The sequence below is a fragment of the Danio rerio genome, chromosome 3 (assembly GCF_049306965.1).
Source record: "Danio rerio strain Tuebingen ecotype United States chromosome 3, GRCz12tu, whole genome shotgun sequence".
NCBI classification, from domain to species: domain Eukaryota; kingdom Metazoa; phylum Chordata; class Actinopteri; order Cypriniformes; family Danionidae; genus Danio; species Danio rerio.
The window spans coordinates 41,063,810-41,090,687 of record NC_133178.1 but is presented as its reverse complement, the minus strand read 5'-3'; the positions used below and the strand labels follow the sequence as shown (position 1 = coordinate 41,090,687).

Sequence of the window (26,878 nt, the reverse complement as noted above, 5' to 3'; positions counted from 1 at the left end):
GAACATGGCTAAATGCACTTGTGCATGGGCAAAATGCTTAGGATTGTTGATGATATTTCGCTTTTTTGCCTACCATCATCTGTTGTGATGATTTTTAGAATGGCTAATCAATGGCGATGTAACCATTCACCTGACGATTCACCTCATGATACTAATCTCACAATACGATTTAGTCACATTTTTTAAGCAAAATTATTAGAAACACATTTAAGGTGAAAAGCCCTTTGAAAAAATACATTTTTTTTTCCGAAAATGCTGCTTTTTTTTTTTTTTTTTGCAAAATATACTATATTTAAATTGAAATAAACTAAATTGCTATTTAATAATAATAATAATAATAATAATATAATAATAATTATTAATATTAATATTAAGAATAAAAACTAATGAAGACTCATTAATATAAACAAACTAAATCGGGGACTTAGCTGAGATTTTACATTTTTAAAAGGAAATATCAGAATATTAATCTTTTCTGTCTTAAGCTGAGGTCTTTGCACATTTACAATAACCCCTGCTTAAAAAAAACCTCTTTCACTGGGTACTGAGATGGCTGGTGTGGAGAGGGAAGCCTTTACTTAACCAGAGAGCAGGGTGTATAGGGGTGGTTATAGGCCTTCGCATCCAGGGGATTGGCCACTGGCATAAAAAAAAAAAATTGAACGTGATTATGAAGGTAAATAATTATTATTACTTGTATAATTAAGTCTGAAGTATCAGTGTGATATGCTTAAGGAAAGATCATATTGAACCTTTTTATGTATTCAATAATTATAAGCTAATTATTAAAATATGCGTAAACTAATTTTAAAAGGAGAGCGTAAAAATAATATAATATTAACTTTCTCCTTTATTCTGAAAAGCATCTTCACACTTTCGCTATGAAAACACTGATGCACCATGTGATCTCTGTAGCACTTATTGGAGCAAGCGGAGCTGCAAATCATCCAGTCTGCTTGCTTTGGCTTACTAATAGTTTTTTCGGTATCTGCGACAGTAGTTTTTCAATGTGCTGATGGTTTGTCCATCGTATTCGTTGTTCTGTTAGTGTAAGTAAGCATCTTTTAGCAGGATCTGCACAGTTTGTGTTTTGTTTGGCGCACTTCACCGCTGTTATTTTACTCTGCTGCCCCACCTCTTGCTAGTTGCTGATGTGCAGGTAAAGCACCTGTAAACACAGCGCCCTCTGTGTTCAAAAAATGTATCACAATTTGTTCAACACTTGAATAGTCACATGTTTGAATCGATTTTCAACCGGCTTACGGTGAATCAAAACATCCCTATATCAACATCAATTATCACATTATAGTTCATTCACACAAAATGTGTCTAAAGATCCGAGACGCATGCAAACAGCAATGTCTTTCAGAATAGACTGGAGGAATGTCTGAGTATCCCTACGAGCGCATAAAAACAGACTTTCAATGCTTGCCCCTCCTCCAAGTTCTTCTGATTGGTCCACTGCTTTGGAGCTGACGTTGAAGAATGGTGCTGTGCATAAAGTTGAAGTACTTTTAACTTGACATGGTGTCTAAAAAAAAGAAGCGTTTCGTGTTTTACATGTTTACATTGGAAAAAAGTAGCATGTCTGAATGGAAAAATGCATTGTGCGGGAATGACCCCAATCGCTGGTTAATAGAAACACACTGATTTTGCACTATTTTTTTATTAATTTTAAAAGAAAATGTTTAAGTGCTTTTATTAAAACCTGGTACACAACATGAAGGCAAGTAAATACCATGTTTTAACAATGAAGCCAAGTAAATACCATGTTTAAACAATTGTTTAGCAATAACATGTTCATACTGGCTTATGAAATGGTTTTTGGCATTTAAAACTCTGTTTTTGTCTCAAAAACCAGCTTAGTGGGTTTTAAATTGACCTCCAAACCTATCGTTTCTTCTGCCATCTTCTACCAGTGCTGATTATTCAATTGTGTTATATGTTTACACAAAGGCACAGCATTCTGCCAGTACTCTGAGCTGATCTCATGGGCTCAAAGACTGTTAATCACGTTCTCCAAACACATTATCAGAGGTTGTCAGCTATGCAGTGCTGGCAAGAGCTGCTATTTTTTTGTAAATGAGGGTATTTAAGCACTGATTAATCATATCAAGTGTGCTTTCTGGCCATTCTCCCAGATGGTGTTGGCACCAAGTTGCAGATTTTCTCATCCTGAGTCGTCATATCACCCATCATCGTCATCATTCACACCTCATTTGTCACAGATGATGTCCTGCCTCATGTTTGGCCGTTGTTACATTAGATGTTTTTTTGGGTTCAAGAAGAATTTGCCCATTAGTGATGAACAGTAAGTGATTCATATAGTTATGACTTGGATGAACGAGCTCGTTCCAGCTCATAATTTGTTAATAATTTGAATAATTTGAATGTTAATTTTGAATAATTTGTTAATATGTTGAATAATTTGAATAATTTGAAATATCTGTTTCTAAGACCCGCGTAGGCGATTAGATCATGAGTGGGACACATTGTGGTTTCATATTAGCAATAGGTCATGGTGATTATTCATCCATCAACTGTTTAGTTGGCTAGTGATGTGGGCTATGGAAGAAGTTATAGCAGATATGATTGCCGAAGTTGTCTCGGTTATTCATTATTATTATATTGGTTTTATATTGGTTTTTCACCTGTCATTCAACATTTAAGCAATCATAAGTGTGAAATCCATTGGTCTCTAGTTGTCGGCACAACCTTCACTGTCTGGTTTTGAACTGCCACACAGAGAAAAAGATTGAGAAGACCTCAAAAAAGATTCAGTTTTCTTGAAGTGCCACTGTGAATAGTAGGCATTGTGGGTTGTAGAGAAGTGGTTTTCACAGTCTATACAGTACAAGGCTTAATTGTGCTTCTAAAATTAGACCAGTGTTTAGCAGGGATGCACTATACGGAGAAAAGGAGATATCGGATATTGCTGTTGGGTATTGCGATATTGATATTTCTTGCGATATATCATAGAAGTATTAGGTCATCCGAGTACTTCTTGCCTTCTGTTTTTTAAAGACCATGAATTTGGACATACTACTCATCTTGCATACTGTTCATAATGTACAAGATAATAGGGAAGTATGCAATTTTAGACGCAACCCTAGTATTTAGCATTTACACACAAATACTGGATTGTTATATTTTTTGGGAAGTAATGTCCCCATGTTTCACTGTCACACTGTAATGGAAGGCAGGAATGAACTGATTTTTTTAATTGAATGCAGAAGTTCTTCGTTTAAACTTGGCTCAAGGGCAGTCTTGCTTTTTAAAACCATTTCACTGAAGGATGTGCAAAAATACATAAAAAGAGAATAACTGGAGATATTTTTATCTTACTGCAATTGAAAGATATCTGCCAGCTGGTCATGACTGATGCTCTGTTTCGAAGGCCAGATTGACTACTCTGATTGCGTGTGCAAACTGAAGTAACCCAATTAGCATGGCTTATGTTAAGCAAGATCTGTGAAAGATACTTGTTCTTTTGTTGCATTAAACTCGTCCCTTAAACTCGAAATGGTGACATTCAAATAATTACTATACTGGTTGGGTAGACTTTTATCAGTTTGGTGGCCATTGCACAGCACCACAGCTTGATAGAATTGATGACTTTGACTAAAAGTGTCAGACTGACTGGCATGCATAATGAATGGCCTGTGTTGGTTTGGAGCTATATTTAATGTTGCTACAGTCGAGTTGAAATAGACAAGTGTGCTATGTGGTAGAGCTGCACGATTCTGGCTAAAATGAGAATCGCGTTTTTTTTTTGCTTAAAATAAAGATCACAATTTTCTCACGATTCTGTATATGTAAAAAAAAAAAAAAAAGGTATGGTAAAAACAAACAAATGGCATAACATCGATAATAATATTATGTGTAGGTCTACTGGTTTTTATAAATAATTCTATTCTACTTATAATAATTCTGATGTTGAATTGTGTTTGAGATATATGCTTGCAATCTGTCATATTAGACAATTTTATTCACTGGTAAAATCAGACATTTGCCATTATCAGATTATATTCAACAATATATAGGCTAGAGTAGTTATACTGACATTGTAAACATTTATTTTCATGCATAACAGTGGGTTCGCTATGAAAGAAAAAACATATTTTTTTGCTTGCCGTAATCATAACTCTAAAATGCGATATGAACATTTAAATGAAGTGCACACTTTCGGTTTCATTTTGACTGCTAAGTGCTCGTTCATACTTCACGCACAGCTCTCAAACGATCACTCTGTGCCACAAACAGAATATTATGTACAACTGTATTACCTGTTACTCACAACATTTACAGGTTCTGTTCACTAGGCGCGCGTGCGTCTGTCATTAAGTAGAGTGCCCTCTCTGTGATAACAGCTCACGTCACGTGTGATTTCCCGGCCGCAAAAACATCCTTATATTAAGAGAAAAATGACATTTGTAGGTGAATTATACCTTATAAATACATTATGTGACCCATTCAACATCATTTGGAGGTTTCGATGTCATTGAGCAACGTATGTGAAAAAATGAAAAGACTCGTGCAGCCGCCTTTTCTTCTCTCCTGAACTTGAAACTATGATTGGCAGAATCGTAGAAATGCTGGATTAAGATCGTCCAGGGGGTCGAATCGAGATCGCGATCTTTTAACAATTAATTGTGCAGCTCTACTATGTGGTAGCTCATGCAAATGATGGGACAGAGAAACATTGACGGAAGTTATGAAGTGATTTGGAGTAAGAACATGTTATTAGATGTGGTATTTTCACATGTTTTTAAATGTGGTTGCATACACAGAGTCATGGTTTACAGAGAAGCTTTGCAAAGTCATTTTTGCAGAATTGTTATCTTCAATTTCATTATCGGCAATTAAATCGCCTACAGTAATTAAAGTGATATTTCAGCTCTGTGTAGTAAACGCTGCCCCATCTGAAAGAATGTGCTGGAGATTTATTACTGATCACAGGACTAGCTTTACTGACAAAATGTGCATGAATATTGTCTTTGATTAATTGTGCAGCCCTTGTTTATATTATTATGTGGAAAATATGTTGTAGGGAAAGTAAGGAACACTTGCTTCATTATTAATTGTCATAGTCATTCCTATGGTCGATGTGGGAATTTTATTTTCTTCTTTGAAGGAACAAGGTCAGTGAAAGTGATCTATGAAGTTACAGCACATTTATACAGCCATATTCTTGTATTGTATATTAATAAAGATGCATTGATTTGCATTGAATTGTATGCACTCTCACTAAAAAAAATAAATAAATAATGTGGAAATGTAAACATACTTTTAAAGTAGCTTTACAGAGCCATGCTATTACTTATTATGCTATTGGTGCTATAACATTGATCAGTTTTAGGAATCAGTGAAATGATGATACAGATACATACAGTATGATCCTCCCTTGAGCTCAAACTATATTATTATTTTACTAGTTTTATCAGAGCTTCTTTTAGCAAACATGACTGAATAAAAGAAAAATTGTCATGGAGAGATGACTGAATGCTTTGTTACACTTAAAAAAAAGAGTTCTTACTCATTAACTGTTATTAGTTTTCATCCATAGTGGTGATTTAAATATCACAAATATATAATAACTTTCTATTTACATAAAAATAATTACTTATACAAATATATGAAATGAAATATAAAAAAAAGTTTGAAAAAATTTTTTTTTTCCTTCTTACATTAATATATGATTTTTGCCTCAGATTGCACACGTCATCACACAGACACAGTAACAAACGCTGTCATATTATCTTGCATTCAGAGGTAGAAGATGAGGTAGAATATTTGGGTACCCTATCTTGTGAATCAGTTCGGGGAGGTCATTTAACCAAATGGTTGTGATAATAGACTTTGGCTCAGGCTTTCCAAAAGGATTGACTAACTCTTAGGTGGTGTGCTGGTTTGTACAGTTATTCGGAGCCATGATCTGTAGAGTCATGAGTTTTTGTTGTTTGATTTATGTGTGCATTGCAATTTATTTTTATAAATGTGTCTCTGTCACACTTTATTTTAGTGTACAATTCTCATTATTAACAAGCTATTGACTATTATAGCTTTATTAAATGCCTAATTTGCGGCTTTTAATATGTTTCTAGGCAGTAGCTTGGTTTAAATATTGGACAGGATTAGGGATACAGAATAAGATCTTGCAGAATATGAGTACTTATTAAGTGCTAAAGAACAGTTAACATTTTAATAATAGGCTGGTTATAAGCCACCAGTTAATTAGTATTCAAAATTACTCTTTGTACCAGGGTGCCCAAACTCGGTCCTGGAGGGTTGGTGTCCTGCAATGTTTAGTTCCAACCCTAATCTGACAAACCTGGGCTAGTTTATCAATCTCTTATGCCATGGTCACGCTAGAGTTCGAGCATGCAAAACTCTTTCTTCCGTGCTGCAAAAAGGGGCGGGATTAAAGATAGGGGTGTCAAAATTTATTGTTTCTTTAGTGCACCGCGATGCAGACGCGGACAATTCGGTATCGGTTCAGTAATAATCATAACCGGTTATTATGTACTGACGTCATTTATCTTATATGCGCTCTGTCGCGAGGGAGGTGAGCGCAGGTTTTTACAACACTCCAGGTGTCAACTACATAAAAACAGAGAAACTGTGCACAATTTCACTGCATGTGTGTGTTTTCTGGACAATCTTTCCCTGAAACTTACAGCAGAAGCCCCTATTTCTCTGCGATTGAGTGAATGAAAGTGAACTCCAATTCTCTCTCTCTCTCTCTCTCTCTCTCTATTTCCCAGTTCACCTGCTGGCGTGACTTTTCCTCCCCTCTCTTTTCCTCTCGGCTGTTACAACATACTTCTGGATATAGGTCTGCGTTCCCGCGGCTGTACCTGTGCATTGTCGCAGGACCCGACCAGATTTCATGCGGCGCGGGAATAAATTTCCAAAAAAGGGCAGGAGGGGTCGGTTACTCTGGTGTAATTATAACATGAGTGGGCGGTCTCACAATATCGCTCCCAAGCGTGCTTGTGTGTGTGTGTGTGTGTGTGTGTGTGTGTGTGTGTGTGTGTGTGTGTGTGTGTGTGTGTGTGTGTGTGTTTTTGTTTGGTGCTGTCAATGGTTGTGTATGTGTGTGAATGAGAGACAGTGTGGTGCTGTATGTGTTTATACAGACCGCTTGTTATAGCCTCCCCCCAAAATATAACACTGTGTATGGAAAGCATCGTCGATGCACCGAGATACCGAATTGAACCGAATCGATGGCATGATAATCGTAACTGAACCGTGAGACCAGTATAGGTTCACACCTCTAATTAAAGATGATTAGGCATAAAAAAAGTAAGCGATTGGTCCATATTTTACATTTCTTTACAGAGAGATCACGTTTTGATCTTTGATTGGTCTTGTGCAGTCACGTGATGCGATTTTGCAGGTCAGAGTTTACTAAGCATGAACTTGGTGCATGAGCTTGTGTTTCTGCTTTGTCGCATTCACTTGCGTATAAATTGGAAGTCTATGGGACAACAGCTTTACTAGACTTTCTACAAACATCCATGAAGGTGCGTTAAGGCAAGTTCTTCAGGCCACTGGCCCTCCAGGATTAAGTTTATGCACCTTTGCTCTATACATCTGTTTCTTTAATATCTTTGTTGCAGGCTTGTGTTGTATAAAATAACCTGATATTAATCTAATCTAATCCTAATGGATAACATAAGATTAGACATGATATTTAATGTGCATTCTGGTGTTTGTTTTTGTGTGTGTGTGCATAAAAATATCTAGATGGAAACATGGCTGTATTGGCAGTCTAGTACAATGGGAACGCTTCGGTTGTTTCCTGACAGACTGACACGTCTGTGCACTATGACCCAAAAATTAGCTAGAAACGTCTCAGCCTAATAAGCCCAAGGAATTACCTTGAGACAAACAATCAGGCTTTGTGTTTTAAAGTAAATGCGCTGCAGCTCTGATGACCTTTTAGCTTTACAAACTGCTTTTAAGACCAGCTCGCTTTTCTAGTGTGCCTCGCTGGGCCCTTTTCAACAGGCGCAACGGTTTTCCTGTGATCGCAAACTGTGCGCTTGATGGACAACTTGGCCAAGGTTGAAAGGCAAATGGAAACTGTGATTTGAGAGATTGGAAATGCGAAGAAGGGTTCATTGAGTGTGCACAGATTGACTGACTGTATATCAGGCCAGACCTATCTTGACAGATTACCCCGGTAATCGGGCAGGCCTAGAATTGGGTCGGTTTTTGAGGAAATTGAGTGCAGATGATCTTAAAGTGCTTAATCCCTGCGTGGTTGTCACAACAAGACTGTCAGAGTGAAGTGTGCGTCTTAACCCAGAATAGCTCTGACCTCATTATACACAAAACTTCCCCTGCAGGTTACTTGTCACGTGAGTTGTAGCAGGAGACTCTGCATTGAACGACCCACACACTGTTTTTGATTCTTTCTAAAGGAGCACTTTTTTGATGTGCATTTGATTTGTTTGTCATATTCTGAGGGAGTCGTACAACTTTGAGAGAGAGCTGAAGATGAGTCAAACTTGTTGGATTGAACAAATTGTGGCATTTATATGTTCGTACATTATTATTATTTCTTTACGATGATTATATTAGGGCTGGGAGATATTGTATAAAAAATAAATACCACGCTATCAAGGTTCATATCATTTGAAGTTGATAATTATTGAATATTTTAAACAATACATTTAGGACTATTAGGTTTTTTTTCTATATAACCACTTAATTTTAATTTACTTACATTACTGAGGCAAATAGTTTTTATAGTCAAAAACAAAAATATTTAAACAAAATATCACTTTTTAACATAAAGTAAACAGGTGTTAAGGAGACTCTTAACAGATAAAATGTTGTTACAAAGTGTGTGCAATGGTAAAGTGCAAATGCTGAACACTTAAAGCAAACTTTAAGGTGTGAATAAAAATGATTCAGTAAACCTCAAAATCTGTCAACAAAACAAATTATGATGATCAAATCTGAGCTTTCAAGTAAAGGAACCAACCATCATTATTCAAAAAAATATTGCAGCATTACAAATTGTGAAGGTGGATGTCTATATTACCCCCTATGCTAAAAAATCTTTCAGATGGGGAGCTAGTGGCTGGGATGCACAAGAAAAGAAACCAAAAAGCCACTCTGGCAACATCCTTGCATCCTTATTATTTTATTTTTTTTACAATATCCTCACTGCTACTGTATGGCACTCATTTTCGCATGTGTTAATATTCTAATCTGAAGTGACAAGCGGGTGGATTCCTTGACCATTACAATGGACTTTGCTCTCATGCTCCCTGCGTTTCTCGTAACTAGGTTACCATTAATTATTTTTTCAGAGGATGACAAATGGACAAACCATTGCTGCAGCTTGGATACAAGTTTATAGAGAGAAGTAAAGAGCGCAGTGACTCGTGACCCCCCAATATCCTCTGAGGTGGTTATAAATGAATAAAGCTTTCACACTACAGTGCACAAATACCGATATGCTCAAGTCTATTTATCGTTTAATTTTGGAGAATGCCACTGGGAGACCATCTTCCATGTTTAGTTGTGGCTTGAATTTATTTGCATTATACGTGATTGCGGTGAAGGTGTCAGAAAGTTTACCCTGGTGCCATGAAATCAGTCTGCTGTAATCTGACGCTATTGCTGTGTCTTAAATATAACGTAATCATGCCAGGGGTGTTACTTGCTCTGTTAAACATAATTTGGGAAATGCTTGAAAAAGCAAAAAAAAAAAAAAAAAGAATCACAGGAGGGCTAATAATTTTGACTTTAATATCTTTAGAACGTTTAACAGATTCAACATATAATATATTATTTTTTTTACATAGTCACCTTGAAAGTATGTCTAAACGTTGAGCTTACATTCTTTTTATTAACCGTCTGCTTAATATATTTTATTCTAAGTGTGTCATAGAAGTGAGTTGAGTTGTTCAAGTGTACAAATGTAATGGAAACTCTTATGTTAAAAAAAACTATGCGGAAAAAAGATGTTGTCCATTTTATATGTTGTAATAATGTACAGACTTTACTCCATTATGTTTGCATATTCTAAAATAATCTAAAAATGCTACTATTAACAATAAATATTTTGCGAAATGCCTTTTGCAAAATACTTGGGGTTAGCACAATAATATTGTTTTTAATTTAATACAACAAAACATTCTGGCAATGTGGTAAGCAAATAATTTTTTATTTCAAAGCGAGATCATTGAGGTTGTTTTAAAGAAAAACTCACTTAATTTTGAATTATTTTTCTGAAAACAATACTGCCTGCAAAGGCAGAAGACCGCAACTTCGTTTTGATATTTTTGACGACAATGAAGGAAGACACCTTTATCATGAGGACAATATCATTGTTTTTTCAAGAAAATAATGTCTTGTCTAAACAGTTACTTCCAAAAGCCTAATCGAAACCGAGCCAGAACACCATAACCCCAGTGAGCGCTCTTTGACTTGGTTTTGGTATGCTCCATTAAGTTACAAAGCACTGCCTTTTTAGCACCGCGTGTCAATATGATATTCGGCCTTTCTTTTACTGTCATACTATCATAATAGGCTAACAATCTGCTAAATATAAAGCAATGCAAACAACAAAGACTATAAATTGCGAGCACAAATATCTTAAATGATCTCAGGAATTTTTTCTTCACAGTTGGTATTTTTCACTAGTGCAACTTGTCAATAGCCCCCGATTGGTTGACTGGAGTGTCGTGACAGTGTTAGCATTTTAGCATGATCACGCATAAAATCAGTACAGTTTGCAGTTAAAACCGTTCTTGTAACCCAATAAAATCCCTTGCAATTAATGTCAACAGAGATGTGTAATCCACAAGAATGATCATTATTCCAACCTGCTGGCGTTCACATTGGTCCAGTCATCTTTAGGCTAGGCTGGGTTATTTTTTGTGAATTAATTAATTTTTTCAATGAATTGCGAGAAGTCCTTGAGCTCAAGATTTTATTATGTAGACAAATGTCATTGTAATTGCCAGTTTTCCAATGTCCTATCTATAACCAATTTGTCTGTTTTATTTGACAAAAAAAAAAGTATTTTTTTTCTCAATTCAACACTCTAACAACTTAAGGTCTTTTTCCTTTGTAGGGCAGAATATATTTTTTTTCTTGTCTAGAAAATGCTCCTTGATTTATGAATTTACAGATATTTGGACTCAAAAACTTTACTCCAAGTAAGAAAAGCATTGATTGCAGTGCAGCGAGTTAAAATGAAAGACTTGGATACTGGATTTTCTAAAGTATTGCTCTTTTCTTCAGAAGTATGAATTCAGTGTTTCATCACCCATCAACAATGTCCCACGTTCTCTTCTCATCTCTACTTTCACAGTCGCTCCTGCTTCTCGGCGGTGTTGCTCTGGCATGCTTGGCTCTGGACCTTCTCTTCCTCCTCATCTACTCCTGCTGGCTGTGCTGCCGCCGGAAGAAGAGCGATGAGCAGCCAAACGCAGACTGTTGCTGCACTGCCTGGTGCGTCATCATCGCCACCCTCGTCTGCAGGTCAGTCTGACTACACTTTTTTTCACATCAGCATCTCATTCAGAGATTTATGGCTACTCATGCTTAAGTAAAATGTTCCGTTGCTGAAAAAAAAGCCGTCCGTTAGCTAAAAGTTTGTGGGGTTTCATTTCTGGAAGGGAAGTCCCTTCTGTTCTATCCTCTATGGTTCTATCCTTTGGCTAAGTACCTGTTAGCTGCAGGTGTGGGTTTAATTCTTCATGTAGCCGCAAGACTATTAATGATTGCAAGGGTTATCTAGAAGGAACTGTCCACTGCATGAAAATGAAAGTGTATCATGCCAGGAACTTATTACAAAGTATGTAAACACTCCTGGCCAATCCATTTAAAATGGCGTGCTGTTTGTGTTGTCATTGTGGTTTTGCTCTATTTGGCTAGCTTAAAGTTACGGTGGCCAGGAGAGCTCAACGCGCTTCGACGTAAGAAAACACATGCAAATACATAAATAAAAAATTACAAGTAAGGTTTGACAGCATGCATGTTGCAAATCCTCACCATGCTAACAGGAATAAAAAACACACAGCAAATCCTAACAACGCATGCAAAAAAGGTCACTAAAGTTAGCGATGTCCTTTCCATCATAAACCTACAAAATATGTATATTTTTAACATTATTTTTATCTGCATTTTATTTTTATCTCATTTTAAAAATTAATGATGCATTATGAATTTATTTTCATTATTATTATTATTATTATTTTTTTGTTGTTGAGTATATTAAGAGAATATCTCTTAGCTCTTTTATATAATAACATTTCACAGTTAACCGTCAGTTAATTTAGGCTAATAAGAGGCAAAGGAAATATGTAATCAGGACATTAAAATAAAAACTCACCCTTTCAGGTGACCTACAAATTCACTGTCCAATAGTCACTGCACAATATGAAAATCCCAGTTGTGTCCATTGCTTTTTATGAGTTTATCACCTTGAAACATTTCCACTGTGGTCTGTGCTATTTGCATGTATGGTGATGTTTCTTTTTTTTGTGTATGCATTGCAACACATATGCTGTCAAAAGCTCTCTTGTACACCATAGATATTTTACCTAAAGCTGAAAATTCAGACATTATTTACTAACCCTTCACTAGTTACAAACCTGTTTGACCTTCTTTCTTTCTTTTCTTTTTTTTTTAAAACACAAAAGAAAATATTTTAACAAAAGCTGAAAATATGTAATCATTAACTTCCAAAGTATTTGTTTTCTTTACTACTGAAGTCAGTGGTTACAGGATTCTAACATTCTTCAAAACATAGTCTCTCAAGTTTAGCAGAAGAAAGAAACTCAGAAAGGTTTGTAAACACCTGAGGGTGAGTAAATAGTGAGTCAGTTTTCATTTTTGAATAAACTAACCCTTTAATACAACTTAAATGGAAAATTCACCCCAAAAAAATTTCAACTCGGTCATGGTTAGAATTGGGTGTAACTCATTCCACAGTATTGCATAATTTTATTCTAATTACATTTTTGGGGAACACGGTAATGTAACTAATTACATTTTAAGTTTGTGCAACTTGATTACAGTTACTAAAGTCAATGTAATTGCATTACTTGCATTACAAATATAGTTTTTAGAAGTTTTAAATTGCTGAAGTTGCTTCCTTAAGTGGAAATACAGACATTACTTTGATTTCATTGATCGTAAAAACAAAAATATTACGGTGAAATGCAGTTTATGTCCCGTCTAAAGAACTTTCGACTGCTTTCAACTTGACCAGCAACTTTTTCAAGCAGTTGAACAGACATTCTAACATTCTGTGACAATACTCGTCACCAAGGAGGACATCTACGCCCAAAAACACGGTGGTTATCCATTTTTCTTTATGTCTTCTTTTGTGTTAACAAAAAACGACAAGCAGCTTTGCAAAAAGTAAATGATGAGAGACTTTTAAGTTTTGGGTGAACTCTTTAAGTCTTATGAGTATATCAAGCTGCTGTGATCAACCCATTGTAATGTTTTTCAGTGATTATTAAATTACTGACAGAGCTGCAGTTTGTTTTGTATTTTTTACATTTTATTTTGTTTTTCATTTTAAAATAATTAGTAATCTAATTACTTTTTATATGAAGTAATTAGCAATGTAATTAAATTACAATTTTCCAGTAGTAGCCAGTAATTTGTAATCTAATACTTTTTTAAAGTAACTTATCCAACACTGATCATGATTTTTACAATTTGTACTACTATTTTATCTTCTGGTGAAACAAAAACGGATATCTTTAGGAGTCTTGTAAAATAAACAGTTTAGATACACTGGGCTTCCTTTATAATGAGAAACACATGCTGACTCATTTCTCAATAGATTGTATTAAATCCATTCAGTATTATTTGACACAGCTGCAGTTTTGAACATTAACCACAATTGGTCTATTAGGTCAACATAAAAAAACAAGTCTTACAGGTTTGCAATGAAACTAATTGATTAATTAAGCTGATTAGTTGATGACTTGATGTAATTAATGTTTATGGAAGTGAACTATTTCTTTAAGAGAGTTAAACAGACTTTTGTTGATCAGTCCATCAGGAACAGAAGTTAAGAAGGTAAAAGGTTGGTACGATGAGTGCTGTTTAGAAAGAACTAATCTCTGGATTTAACAATGTTTGCCAGGTTAATGCGATCAGAGTTTTAGTAGGAAGTGAACTGGTTAAGATACCCATGAGCCATCAAATGTGTCAGCAGGCAACTTTATTAGTAAAACTCTTGCTTTAGTGAAGGGCTTATTTGATTGATTGCTTTTGTGTGTGTGTGTGTGTGTGTGTGTGTGTGTGTGTGTGTGTGTGTGTGTGTGTGTGTGTGTGTGTGTGTGTGTGTGTGTGTGTGTGTGTGTGTGTGTGTGTGTGTGTGTGTGTGTTTTGTGTGTGTGTGTTATTTACACACACCTAAAGAGTGAAGGGACCAAAATCTCAATATTAATATCAGTATGCTCATTTCAATACTCAAGTCAAAGCAAAGAAATGATCACAACATTATTTGGTACTCTAGGAGAGGCTGAAATATCAATATTAATATCAATACCAAAATATTGATGTTAATTCAATGTTATGATTTTTTTATGAGACACAGAAGCTCTTTATTTTGTTCAAAACGAGATAAAATAAATACTGTACTGTCACCTAGTAGAATAAAACAACACATTCAGAAAGAGACCAAACAGATCGAAGATCACACATTAAATGCAAACATTAAAATGCAATGAACTGAAATGTGCAAAATCCAACATACCAGGGCTAGGCGTTTTTTTTTTTTTCGATTAATTCGAATTAACATTTAAAGACGAATTTGTTTTGTATCAAATCGGGGTATCGCGATTTCTTATATAAAAACCATTAGATACATTATAATTGCACCACTGCGCTTTGGCTTACTCTCTGTATTAGGCTATACCTGACTGCCTGTCAGGGTTTCAATCATGGTAGTGAGGGACTGAACACAGATTGGACAGCCTAATTTAACCCAATGCATGAAGTTGTGGGAATGCATTGCAAAGCTGCATGGTGCAATTACAACAAATACAAGCATTTATGTTAAGTTGTGTATTTTTGTCTTTTTAATACCGTTGGATCAAACGCGCTTTGATCCACTTCGCTATTCCAGCACTGCCTGACGAGGGGATTTACATTCAGACTAGCAACAAGTAAAATCCTACATGAATTCACGCTTTATTAAGTCACGTCTGTGTTGATTGTCAAGACAAATTCCCTTATCATGTCGATAAACTCGATCTCTCTACACGTATGAAGGACGGAAAAATCTGCCATGTTAAACAACCGCGCCGATCTTATAGTTTGAACCGCGCTGATCGGCTGCTCAGGCTGGCTTCTGTAAAGATCAGCCTATACAGATCACACAATCTCAATAAACACCATGTAAACATATAAATATTTCGATAAATATTGTTAACGGAATATTTATAACGACATGATCTTGCTTTTGGTTATATGCCGGCTTTGAGCTCTTTACGCGCGCGCTCTCTCTCTCTCAAACCGGGAGTTGAGATGCTCTTTTGCAGCGCGCTACACACTCGCAGCACACACTGGCAAGATAACAGATGCTAAAGTCCACGGGACCAGTTTTTATTTGTTACTTGTTCTTATTTTAAAATGCCTTTTATTCTTAAAACTGGGTAACATATTCTCCCTCGGAGGTATTGGAGTTTAATACCGTGGTGCGCTTTAACCAACACCGCCCTGGAAGTTTACACAGTGCTTATAGGCCTACAGCTCTAGTGTGTTATGAATTGCATGTTACGTTTAGTTTTTATTGAAAAATATTAACAATAACCTTGTACACAGTGAAATAATAATTTTTGAATGGCTTGTCTGTTGGCGGCGTAGCAATATAAATGGAGTAAGCATATTTTTTTATTAATATTGAAACACATTAATACAAACTAAGCCATCCTTTGTTTTGTTTTTTTTCTGTATATTTTTCATCAAACGAAAAATGCAATGATTTTTTTTTTTTTTTTTTGGTTTCCATTTTATTACAATGATTATAGCTAATTATTAGGCGGTACATTTTCTCCATATTGGCTCTGATTGCGTTTACAGATATTTACAAATAGACTTTTGGCTCAAAAACATTAATGTCTTTTAATTTCAGCGCTGTATTTTGACAGATTTCGGCTTCAGCTATTCTACCTTTCAGGTATACCAGCCTTAGTTTTGCGACTTGACTTGTGTGGCGTCTGTCTGCGGGTGACAGCGAGAGATCAGGCGTCAGATTCGATGTGTGGCCGCACGTCACAGTTACTTCACAGCATTTTTTAAATATTGGCTCATCTAAATTAACTTTTCATTCGATTAAAAGCCGAAATATTGCCACACAGACAAAGCAACTTCGTTTTTTGAAGAGAGCGGCTTCAGTGATAAAAGACGCACACACACACACACACAAAATGAGTACGCCTTAAGTATTTATGGCTATTGATAGGCTCTTGATAGGCTAGGAACAGCCTATCATTCTGCTATTATTCATATATTCTGTTAAAAGATTTTTGTGTTCATCCTTGCTACAAGCAAAAAAAAAAAAAAAAAGAAAGAAAGAAAGAAATAAACCTAATTGAAACAATTTATATATGGCATGGCCATTAAAATACAATGGTCCTTAACCAGATCGTTTTTCAATTTACTTATAAAGATAATGTTACTTCAGTCATGTTGGGAAAAAAATCGAAATCTTGAATCGGTCAAACTTTATAAAAAAAATCTAGATTTTTATTTGCCAAATCGCTCAGCCATATGACATATGCATCTTAAAATTTGGAGGGTTTTCTGTAAAAGAAGACCATATTCATCAATATACTCCGATGTATGTGACCGGGGCACTCTCCTGAGTTCAACAAGGCAAAATTATGTTAGAACAACAACAGCAACAAGGAGCAAAACATGCAGCGGTGCTGAAGTGGTTTAAAGGGAAGCTCTTAAATTTGTTTATATAATTAATAGAATTGATATAATATTAAGGTTTGTTATCGTTATTGTGAAAATGTTTTTTTCCCGGTTCTTTAAATGTGCATTCGTATCGTACGCATGCATGTAATTTGAGTTTTTGGAATGAAAAGATTTGTATTAAAATTATTTGTGTATAATATTCCTTGTTTTAAATGTGCATTACATGCTGGATTTTCGATAGCAACCTAGCAAGCAGTTGATGTGTTTTTTCATGTTTATTTCGACATATGAATTTTGTCATCATTGTCATTAAACGTGTCATATTTGAGGGCAAAAGGAAAAATAATTTGTGGCCCCTCAGTTTTCATAAGGGATTAGTTGAGTCAAAAGTGAAAATAATTCTGTCTTTAACTACTAACAACAACGTTCTGAACACACATGTATAAATTTGATATTATGAAAAGGCAAAAGAAAATTGCGAAATGAAAGCGATAGTCCAGAGATGCGGTCCCCACGTCGAGTCAGGCTGCAACAGTGCAGGTCTCCAGCCGGGTCTTGAACCCGGGTCCTTCTTGTTGCGAAGCGAGCGCGCTACCCATTGAGCCACTGAGTCGCCGTACCGGCCGCGGGAAAAAAACCCGTCTTTTATAGAGTGGCCTCTGCCGGCTGACAAGGAAGTCCCGATCGAGGGATCCCTCAATTCCTGCATAAATAAATATAGAAACAATCAATAGTGCGGCCTGATAAATGATCAAGTACATTGCACCAATGTTGGAGAAATAGGAAAATATTGAAAAGAAATAATTAAAAAAAAATCATTATTTATCAGCCTGCACTATTCCTTAGTTGTGTATTTATTTAAGCAGGGATTTGTGGATGTATGTACTCATTCATTTATTTATTTATTTGCATATTTATTTATTGTTTTATTTATGCAGGGATTTATGGATTTTTCAGCTGGGCGGTGTGGTCCACCATAGCTTGTTGTCAAGGACGACAAAAGGTACAAGTGTAAAATCAAATAAAAAATGGCCCCGGGCCCCATCGGCTGCATTTGGATCCGAAACTTGAGGCCGAATCTTGGTTGCCAATTGATATCGCTTGTTTTGGGTCACTTTGGATGAGCTTAATTTGAACAGCCGCTCTGGCACCCAGGGTCCGTATCCGAGCTGCTTCGCAGACTGCCTTTTATACATACGGTAGGAACGCTGTTTCTCATCGACGGTAGGCCACATTTTCAACCATCGCCTAGACAGCAAAGGTAGACGCCACCCATCTCTTCGAGAAACGTGCTGTCATTTTGGCTTGTTTAAATCTTAGTTTTATTCCATTTGTAGCCGTTTTAAAGGGCGAAGTGCGCTGCCCAGAATGCATTGCGGCAACGAACGACCAATCAAGGGGATTGCTGTGCCAGACCTGTCTTTTCCGCCTTCTGTGTGGAAATCATGTCGAGAACAGCAAACAAAACCGTGTACTAGGACGTGGGAGTGCGAGGCGGGCCTGGGGGACACGTAAAGGCCCGTGGATACTTACAACTCGCCCAAGTTGGCCGTTTGATTGACAGACGATCCGGCCGCTATGCTTTGACCACGCCCCGAGGGCCATGAAGAGAGGGCCATAAATAAATAAAAATGCAGTGCTTTTAGTTCAGTTTAATTTGTTCCCTTTGAGTGGGAGAGTTCTCTGGAAAATTTACAATTGAAAATATTAAAATTATACTATTAAAAATATTGGGCATGTGTCCAATTGTTTCTCTTTCAATACTGCACTGCTTTGAGTTTTATTAAGAGCAGGGATAAGCTATTATTTATTAAGGGAAGTATATGTTTGTAACCTTTTTACTTAAATCAGATTATTTCATCATATAATAGATTTATTTTTACTTTGACGCTGCTATGAATATACATGTATATGATCTGTTATATGTAAATGTTCCAGCATGAGTAAAAAATTTTATTATTTTTTTCATATTACATGGTGTGTCATCTATGAATGCAATCAATTTCATTATTTATTATTTACTAATCCATTAAAGTTTTGTTCAGTTTCTCCATTTGAATGAAGACAGTGCTCTGACAGTGTTCTACAATTTAATTAATAAGTTACAAATAATTTCATAATCTAATATTACTGAATTAAAATGCAGTCTTCTTGGTTTTATTTTTGTATTATTTGTAAATACAGGGTAAATACTTTAATACCACTTTCTAACAACACTTTATACTTCATACTGTGCCACTGCGTTGCCTACAATGTTTTATATGATTTTAAATATTTTTGGGGGGCAAAATGTAAATAAAATTAGATCTTTAATTGTTTTTTTTCTTGTATTAATATTATTTTAATCAATTCTCCTCGTTTTCAGGCAATAACAAGTATGTGGGTTTCTCTGGTGCAGCTCTCGTTTGGCTTTGATGTTTGTTCTTTGTTGTTTATTGACCTTGTCAAGGTCGTTTGGAGGTTATTTAAAATGGTGTGCAGTGCACTTGGTTTAAAGAAGAATTGAAATTTAATGCAAATTAGGACAAACGAAACGCTTGACTGTTGGAGAAACCGCTGCAAGTCCTTCCACACGCAAGTGTTTGATTGCTTGGATTAATCACGGGATGTCTATTGATCAGTCTGTGATATTTGCTGAGGTTAAACATTGACCATTTCATTAGCCATTCATTAGGATATTGTGTCTCTACATGAAAAACTGCTGAGCTCTAGAAAAAAAGGGCAGGTTTGTGCATGCGAAAGCCATTACTTTATAGTATACTGCATCCTTCTGGTGCTGTTGCTGTAATGAATGCAGCCACAAATAGTGTTTCTGCCGTCCTTCGCTCAGTCTACTAAATCAAGCATAGTGCTGTTTTTCTTTTCTTTTTTTAAAGCGCATTATAATCCATTAAAACGTCAAGATGTTTCTCTGAGCGAATGCGATTGCAAACCACTAGACGCTTTCATAAACAAACCGATTGCATTAGTAATGCTGGCTTTTGTTATGATGATGTTTAAATACGAAGTGGACGCACTATGTCAATGAAAAGAATTTGGTGGGAAAGTTGAGGCTCGGCTATTGTCCTGTCCGACATCCTGTCCTAAATAAACCCCGTTGCCATGGCTGTCTTTCCCAGCAATGTCTAACTTGTGGCTTCTGCCATTATACTCATCATAGGAGACCAGCAAAAAAATAAAAAACACCCTTTTCCTCCCCTGCATATCATGCTCATTCCTCATTGTAGTGCGTGTTGACGTGTGCTCGCTCTTCAGGGAGTCCCTCTGTGATGGTGCCACTTTTAGAGAGGCCCTGCCGTGTGGTTTTGTGAGTCTTTTCTTCTGTATTTTAGCTGAGTTGTCAGGTGAAAACTTTATGGTTGCTATGATTTACACGTCTTGCAGTAAATCTTGTCATCAGTACATGGTCATTTTTTGCCCCCACTCGGATGTTGTAAAACCCTCAATGAAAAAGTACATGTGTTCAGAGTAAGTATTTTTTATTTATTTATTTTTTTAACATGTTTTTTATTTATTCATTTGTTTTTCGAAAGCCAAAATGACAGCAAAAAAGGTCTCCCTTAGTTAAAATTTTAGTCCACTGAAAAACAAATGAATTATTTCGGTCATCCTTTACTCATTACTTGGATTAGAGTTTAAATTTCTTTCTTTTAGGGAACAAATTTGAACATTTTGACAACCAATAACCACTTACAAAGTATTTGTTTGTCCTATTATAGATGTCATTTAACATTTTCAGAATATTGTCTTTTGTGTTCAACTGAAAAAAGAAACTTACAGTTGAAGTCAGAATTATTAGCCCCTCTTTGATTATTTTTTCTTTTTTAAATATTTCCCAAATGATGTTTAACAGAGCAAGAAGGTCTCATAATATTTTTTTCTTCTGGAGAAAATCTTATTTGTTTTATTTCAGCTAATATAATAGCAGTTTTAAATTTTTTGAAAACCATTTTAGGGACCAAAATTTTAACCCCTTTAAGCTATATATATATTTTTTTACAGTATACAGAACAAACCATCATCATACAATGACTTAATTAACCTGACCTTCCAAGCTAACCTACTTAACCTAGTTAAGCCTTTTTTAATGTCACTTTAAGCTGGATAGAAGTGTCTAGAATAAAATATTTTTAATGTCATCGTAATCATAAAATTGATTAGAAATGAGTTATCAAAACTATTATGTTTAGAAATGTGTTGAGAAAATCTCCTCTTTGTTAAACAGAAATTGGGGTGAAAAATAAAGAGGGGGGCTAATAATTCAGTGGGGCTAATAACTCCTAAGTGGGGCTAACAAGTAAATTGTTAATGTTTAATACTTTCAAAACTCATACTGGATTTATTGAGTAAACCGTGGACGTTTTTTATAATACATTCTAAAATATTATTATTGTATTAATGCTTTAGTTTTCTCACAAGTTACAGCCCTATTGAAGTTTTAACAAATACATGAATGGGTAATATTCATTTCTTATCGGCTTAGTCCCTTTATTAATCCGGGGTCGCCTCAGCGGAATGAACCGCCAACTTATTCAGCAAGTTTTTACGCAGCGGATGCCCTTCCAGCCGCAACCTATCTCTGGGAAACATCCATTCACACACACATTCATACACTACGGACATTTTAGCCTACCCAATTCACCTGTACCGCATGTCTTTGGATTGTGGGGGAAACAGGAGCACCCAGAGGAAACCCACGTGAATGCAGGGAGAACATGCAAACTCCACACAGAAATGCCAACTGAGCCAAGGTTTGAACCAGCAACCCAGCGACCTTCTTGCTGTGAGGCAACAGCACTACCTACTGCGCCACTGCCTCGCCATGAATAATATTATAATGTAAAAATATGTGAAATGAAAATCAGTTAAAATAAAACCAGTAATTTGGAAAACAAACTAGAGGATTTATGCTTAAATATCTCTGTTCACCGCATTTTTTTGTTTGTTTGTGCTATATTTTTTGTTAGGTTTGTTTTTGTTTTGTTAGTTTTGTTTTGTGTATTTTTGGTCTTTTGATTTTGGTTTAGTTCATTTTGTTTTGAGTTTTTGCTTTTTCTTTCATTTTTTAGGTTTTGTATTTGTGTGTGTGTTGTTTGTTTTGTATGATTTATATATAATCGGTTGCATTTTGTTTTTATTTTGTATTTGTATTATTTACATATAAATTGGTTTAGTTTTAGTAGTTTGTTTTTTTATTTTTTATTTTTGTGTTTTTGCTTTTTGTTTTCTTGTGTGAATTTGTTTTGGTTTTGTGTGCGAGATTTGTTTGTTTTGTGTGATTTATATATAATTTGGTTTATTTTTGGTAGTGTGTGCTTGGTTTAGTTCATTTTGTTGTGTAATTTTGTGTTTTTACTTTTTGTTTTCTTTTTGTGTGGTTTTGTTTTGTGTTTTTGTGTGGAATTTTTATATCATTTGGTTTATTTTGGTTAGGTTTTTTTTTTAGTTCTTTTTGCTTAGTATTTTTTTTTCTTTTTTTTTCTTTTTTTTTGGATTTGTTTTGGTTTTTGTTGGTGTGTGTGTGTGTGTGTGTGTGTGTGTGTGTGTGTGTGTGTGTGTTTTGTGCTTTGTTTTGGGTTTGTTTTTTTGTTTTTGCTGGCACATTTGGTACTTTATGGAAGTGAAAATACAAAGAACACTTCCTCTAGTTCGCAGCCTCCCTGCTGGTTTCCCCCCATGGGGAAGAAGACGAGCATGTTTTCAACACAAACACCATTAATAATCCTACCTGCGAGGTACATGACTCAAGAGTTCTCATAACGCAAGATTAAGATTCTCATAATGTGTGCCTGCAGTCAGTTAAGCTTCAGGCAGACTTCATTCACACTTTCAAGTGGTATGCTTCAAGTCTAGGAAAAAAAGTTTACTTTGAACTTATAATTATTACCAAGTATTGGGATGGTTTATCTAAGTGTTTTCTATAAATTTATATATATATATATTTAGCATTAGTGATTTATTTAGCTTGCTTACTGCAACATTTCCCCTAAATTTGCGCGGTAAAAAATATCACACAAGTTGCATCTTTACATCCATTGTCCGTCATAAACTGGAGTTGCTGTCACATCAATGTTTGCTTAATAAAGATGTGCAATTTTACTAATGGCTTCTAAAAATTTAGATTCTTTGGTCACACTTTATAATAAGGTTTCATTAGTTAATATATTTAGTTACGTGAACCAAGTATGTACAGCCTTTATTAACCATACTCTACCTGACAAAAGACTTGTTGTCAATCCCAGTTGTAAGAGCAACAAATATTAACTTGACTTCTAGTTGATCATTTGGAAAAGTGGCAGAAGGTAGATTTTTCCAACAAATCGTCTGTTGAACTGCATCCCAATCATTACAAATAATGCAGTAAACCTATTGGTTCCTGCATGGACCCAAGAATTTCACAAAAAATCAGTCAAGTTTGATGAAGGAAAAATCATGGTTCGTGGTTACATTCAGTATGAGGGTGTGCAAGAAATCTGCAGTGGATGGCAACATCAACAGCCTGAGGTATCAAGACATTTGTGTTGCCCATTACATTACAGACCACAGGAGAGGGCAAATTCTTCAGCAGGATAGCGCTCCTTTTCATACTTCAGCCTCCATATGAAAGTTCCTAAAAGCAAAGAAGGTCAAGGTGCTATAGGATTGGCCAGCCCAGTCACCAGAGATGAACTTTATTGAGCATGTCTAGGGTAAGATGGAGACATTGAAAATGAATCCAAAGAATCTTGATGAACTCAAGAGTCCTACAAGAAAATTTTCTTAGCCTTTCCAGATGATCTACTGTACATCATTTCTTATTTTGCTTTTGTCTAAGCAAAGTCAGACTTTACTGTCCTAATTAAATAATTAAAAATAAAGGCATGATCATATTTTATTTTGTAAAAATAGCGTAATCTAGAGGCCTTTGCCGTTCATATAATCCACTTTTGATACCAAATAATCAACTAGAAGTCAAGTTGTTAATTGTTGTTCCTAAAACTTGGAGAGGCGACTTCAGGAGTTCAGGATTTTCTAGTGCATTACTAAAATCCAAATTCATGCTTGTCAACATTAGGTAATGCACCATAAGTTAACATGAACTAACAGTGAACAGCTATATTTTCTTTATCTAACGTTAACTAACATTAATGCCGAGTTCAGACTGCATGATTTTCAAAGTAGTCGTGTCACAGATGTTTTCACACTGCACGACTAACTTTACTATAGGAAGAATCGCCGACAACTTCGTCCAAACTACGTCTCACAGCCAAAAACACGTAGTATATCTTTTGTTATTAACTACATAATGAGAAAGAAGCCTTTAATGGGGTAGAACATATTCATGTTTGCTCACCTGGGTTTAAAGAAAATTAGCCATTTCTCCTCAACGTTGATAATAAACTAATTTCTTTCTGTATGAAACGTCAAACAGACACAGTTGCTCCTGAGTCCTTTCAAACCTCCACTAGTTTTTCCTCCATTTCGTGGGTCCAAATGGCCTGCAGCAGGTATACACACACGCACACAAAAGTGAAAGCTGCTCTCTCATTGGCTGTAGGCGATGGCTGATGTTATTTTCAGTCAAAACTCAATTCACACGGCATGATTTGAATCGCCGACAGCTTCAGATATTTAGCATGCCAAATATCTCACTGGCATCGGCGACTCATCGGCGATTCTCTCAGATCGCGTCTTTGATAGTTCATACTGTGTGATTGTCATTCATGTGCACGAGCAGCGATTTGCCTGTGATTTCAGGCATTTGTCTGCAATTTTTCAAAACCTGTCGGCGAGCCAAAATCGGGGCTAAAATTACGCAGTCTGAACTAGGTATAACAATTACTGTAATAAATGTGTTGTTCATTGTTTGTTCATGTTAGTGAATGCATTAACCAATATAACCTTGTTGTAAAGTGTAACAGATTCTTTTTATACTGTATGCATCTAGTCAATTTCAATATATACAGTCTTACACATGCCTAGTAATTATGAGTAATTATTAAGGCTAAATATGTTATTTGTAATAGTCATAATCCTTGGTTATAAAACATGGGCAAGTTGACACATGAAGATTTACCCATTCTTCAACTTCCCTGTCCATTGATGGAATAGGAATTTTAAACGTGTCCTCTTATTCTGTTTCTAATAAAACATAGTTTTAGACTTGAGCAAATTTCTTTCTTTCTTGGAAGCAAATGGCATGGTGAAACCTCCTGTGAATTGCTGATGAAGGCACATATTTTTTAAAGCTTTTCAAGAAATCTCAGCGGATGCATTTGAGGGAACACATGAGCGCTCAAATAGAAAACAGAAAGCACAAGAATGTTTTACAAAATGCAGTCAAGGCATGCAATCCTCTGTCCTGCATCGTTGATTCACGAGGAACGCATAGGAGCGATCATAAACAGCAGATTGTAATTCATCTTACTGTACATTCATCTACAATCCAAGCAGCAAAAGCCCATTTGTGACTTGTGTAAGAATATTTAGATGATAAAACATATTATAATGAAATATATTTAAAAAAAAAAAAAAAGATTTTTATTCTGGAAAAATCTAAAAGGTGCTGTATGTAAATTTTTGACTCCTCTAAAACATAAAAATACCATAATATGTTTGCAAGTGAACATTCTTGTTTATCTGAAAAACAGTTTTGAAGTCAGATATTCTGCTTTGAAAATGTTATTTCCATGCTGGAATCCTGTCTTTGTTTTGGTAATTGTAACCTGCTCAATGCCAATTTAGTCAATTATATTTCAACACCCGAGTTGCCTTGGTGGAAGACCGCGTATTTCATTCATTCATTCATTCATTCATTCAGAAAGGTTCTGAAAGCAAGAGTCCATAATCGAAATGCAACCTTCATTGGACAGCAACAGCCCCGAAATGAGACGCAGATTCAGTTTCATGTTATTATTTAGCAAATTATATAAATATTACGAACGTTAATATTAGGTGAGCAGGTGAAATTGTAACTGCGTGTCCTAACAACACGCTTTGTGATGAGATTTGCAGTGATAAGCTGTTTGCACCAGACAAAACGTGACAGAAACTTACAATACAGCCATTTAGAAGCGCAGACTATACACTCAATTGCGAAATGGTGAGGTTTGTAATCTAATTAATACATATTAACATTATTAAATGTAAATGCTGAATTTCTGATGTGTGTTTTGTTCTAAAGTTCAATTTCTAATGGTTTATTTTATTTTGAAAGATCTGAGGTAACCTGTCTGCTGCTGCTTTCAGTAATATGGCAATAACTGTCATGTAAAATGACATTCAAACTCACATTGTTAGCATTTACCACTGAATAAAGCACATGAGGTTTACCTGAGGTGATCATTGTCAGTTTTCTGTTATCACCTGTGAGAAATAGAAGCTGTTTCTAATATATCAATTTGAGGTGTTGGTTTGAACAAAAACACTAATTTTAATGTGAAAAACATTCCTTCTATCATGTGCCAATGCTTTTATTTAGAACACGGTTTAAATCACTCGCTCCTGTCATCAATCTGCATTATTTAATCCAGTAGAAATCCCCTCAAACGCACAGACTGTTCCCACAAAATTCTTGTATTGGAGGCTTGAAAGTCATGGCAAAGAATTAGCTTTGTTTCTAATGCTCTAATTTAGTTTGATCCTCACCTCTGTCAGGCGGATTGAATGTAGTTGGTGTAGAACAGCCTGCAGGACTCATTCCAGATGCACACGTTTCATGCTTGGACTTCTGATGTCTACACAGCTTCAGGCACATTTTAGCTCCAGTGCTGCGTAACTAAAGATTATGCAAAAATCCAGAAAAAGCCTCTGAAACCTTTACAGCGTTTATGCTAATCAGCTCATGACTTGACATTGAAGCCACTTCAAAGGCTCCGATAGCATCACGGCAGCCAGTGTGCTGTTCATGGGGGGATTTTTGAAGGGCTTGAGAGCAAAATATATTAAGGTTTTGTGTCCATCCAACAATTTTATGGCA

General features: G+C 35.7%; 1 protein-coding gene across 2 annotated transcripts in view; it reads left to right on the top strand.

The window, feature by feature from the left end:
• ttyh3a (tweety family member 3a) overlaps nt 1–26,878 on the top strand; it is a 125,792-nt gene that overhangs the window by 19,371 nt on the left and 79,543 nt on the right. For both annotated transcript variants that reach the window (XM_679082.10, XM_009299697.5), the window contains exon 2: nt 11,339–11,508. In XM_679082.10, the coding sequence (XP_684174.4) occupies nt 11,339–11,508 (170 nt within the window). The remainder of the gene's footprint in view (nt 1–11,338; nt 11,509–26,878) is intronic.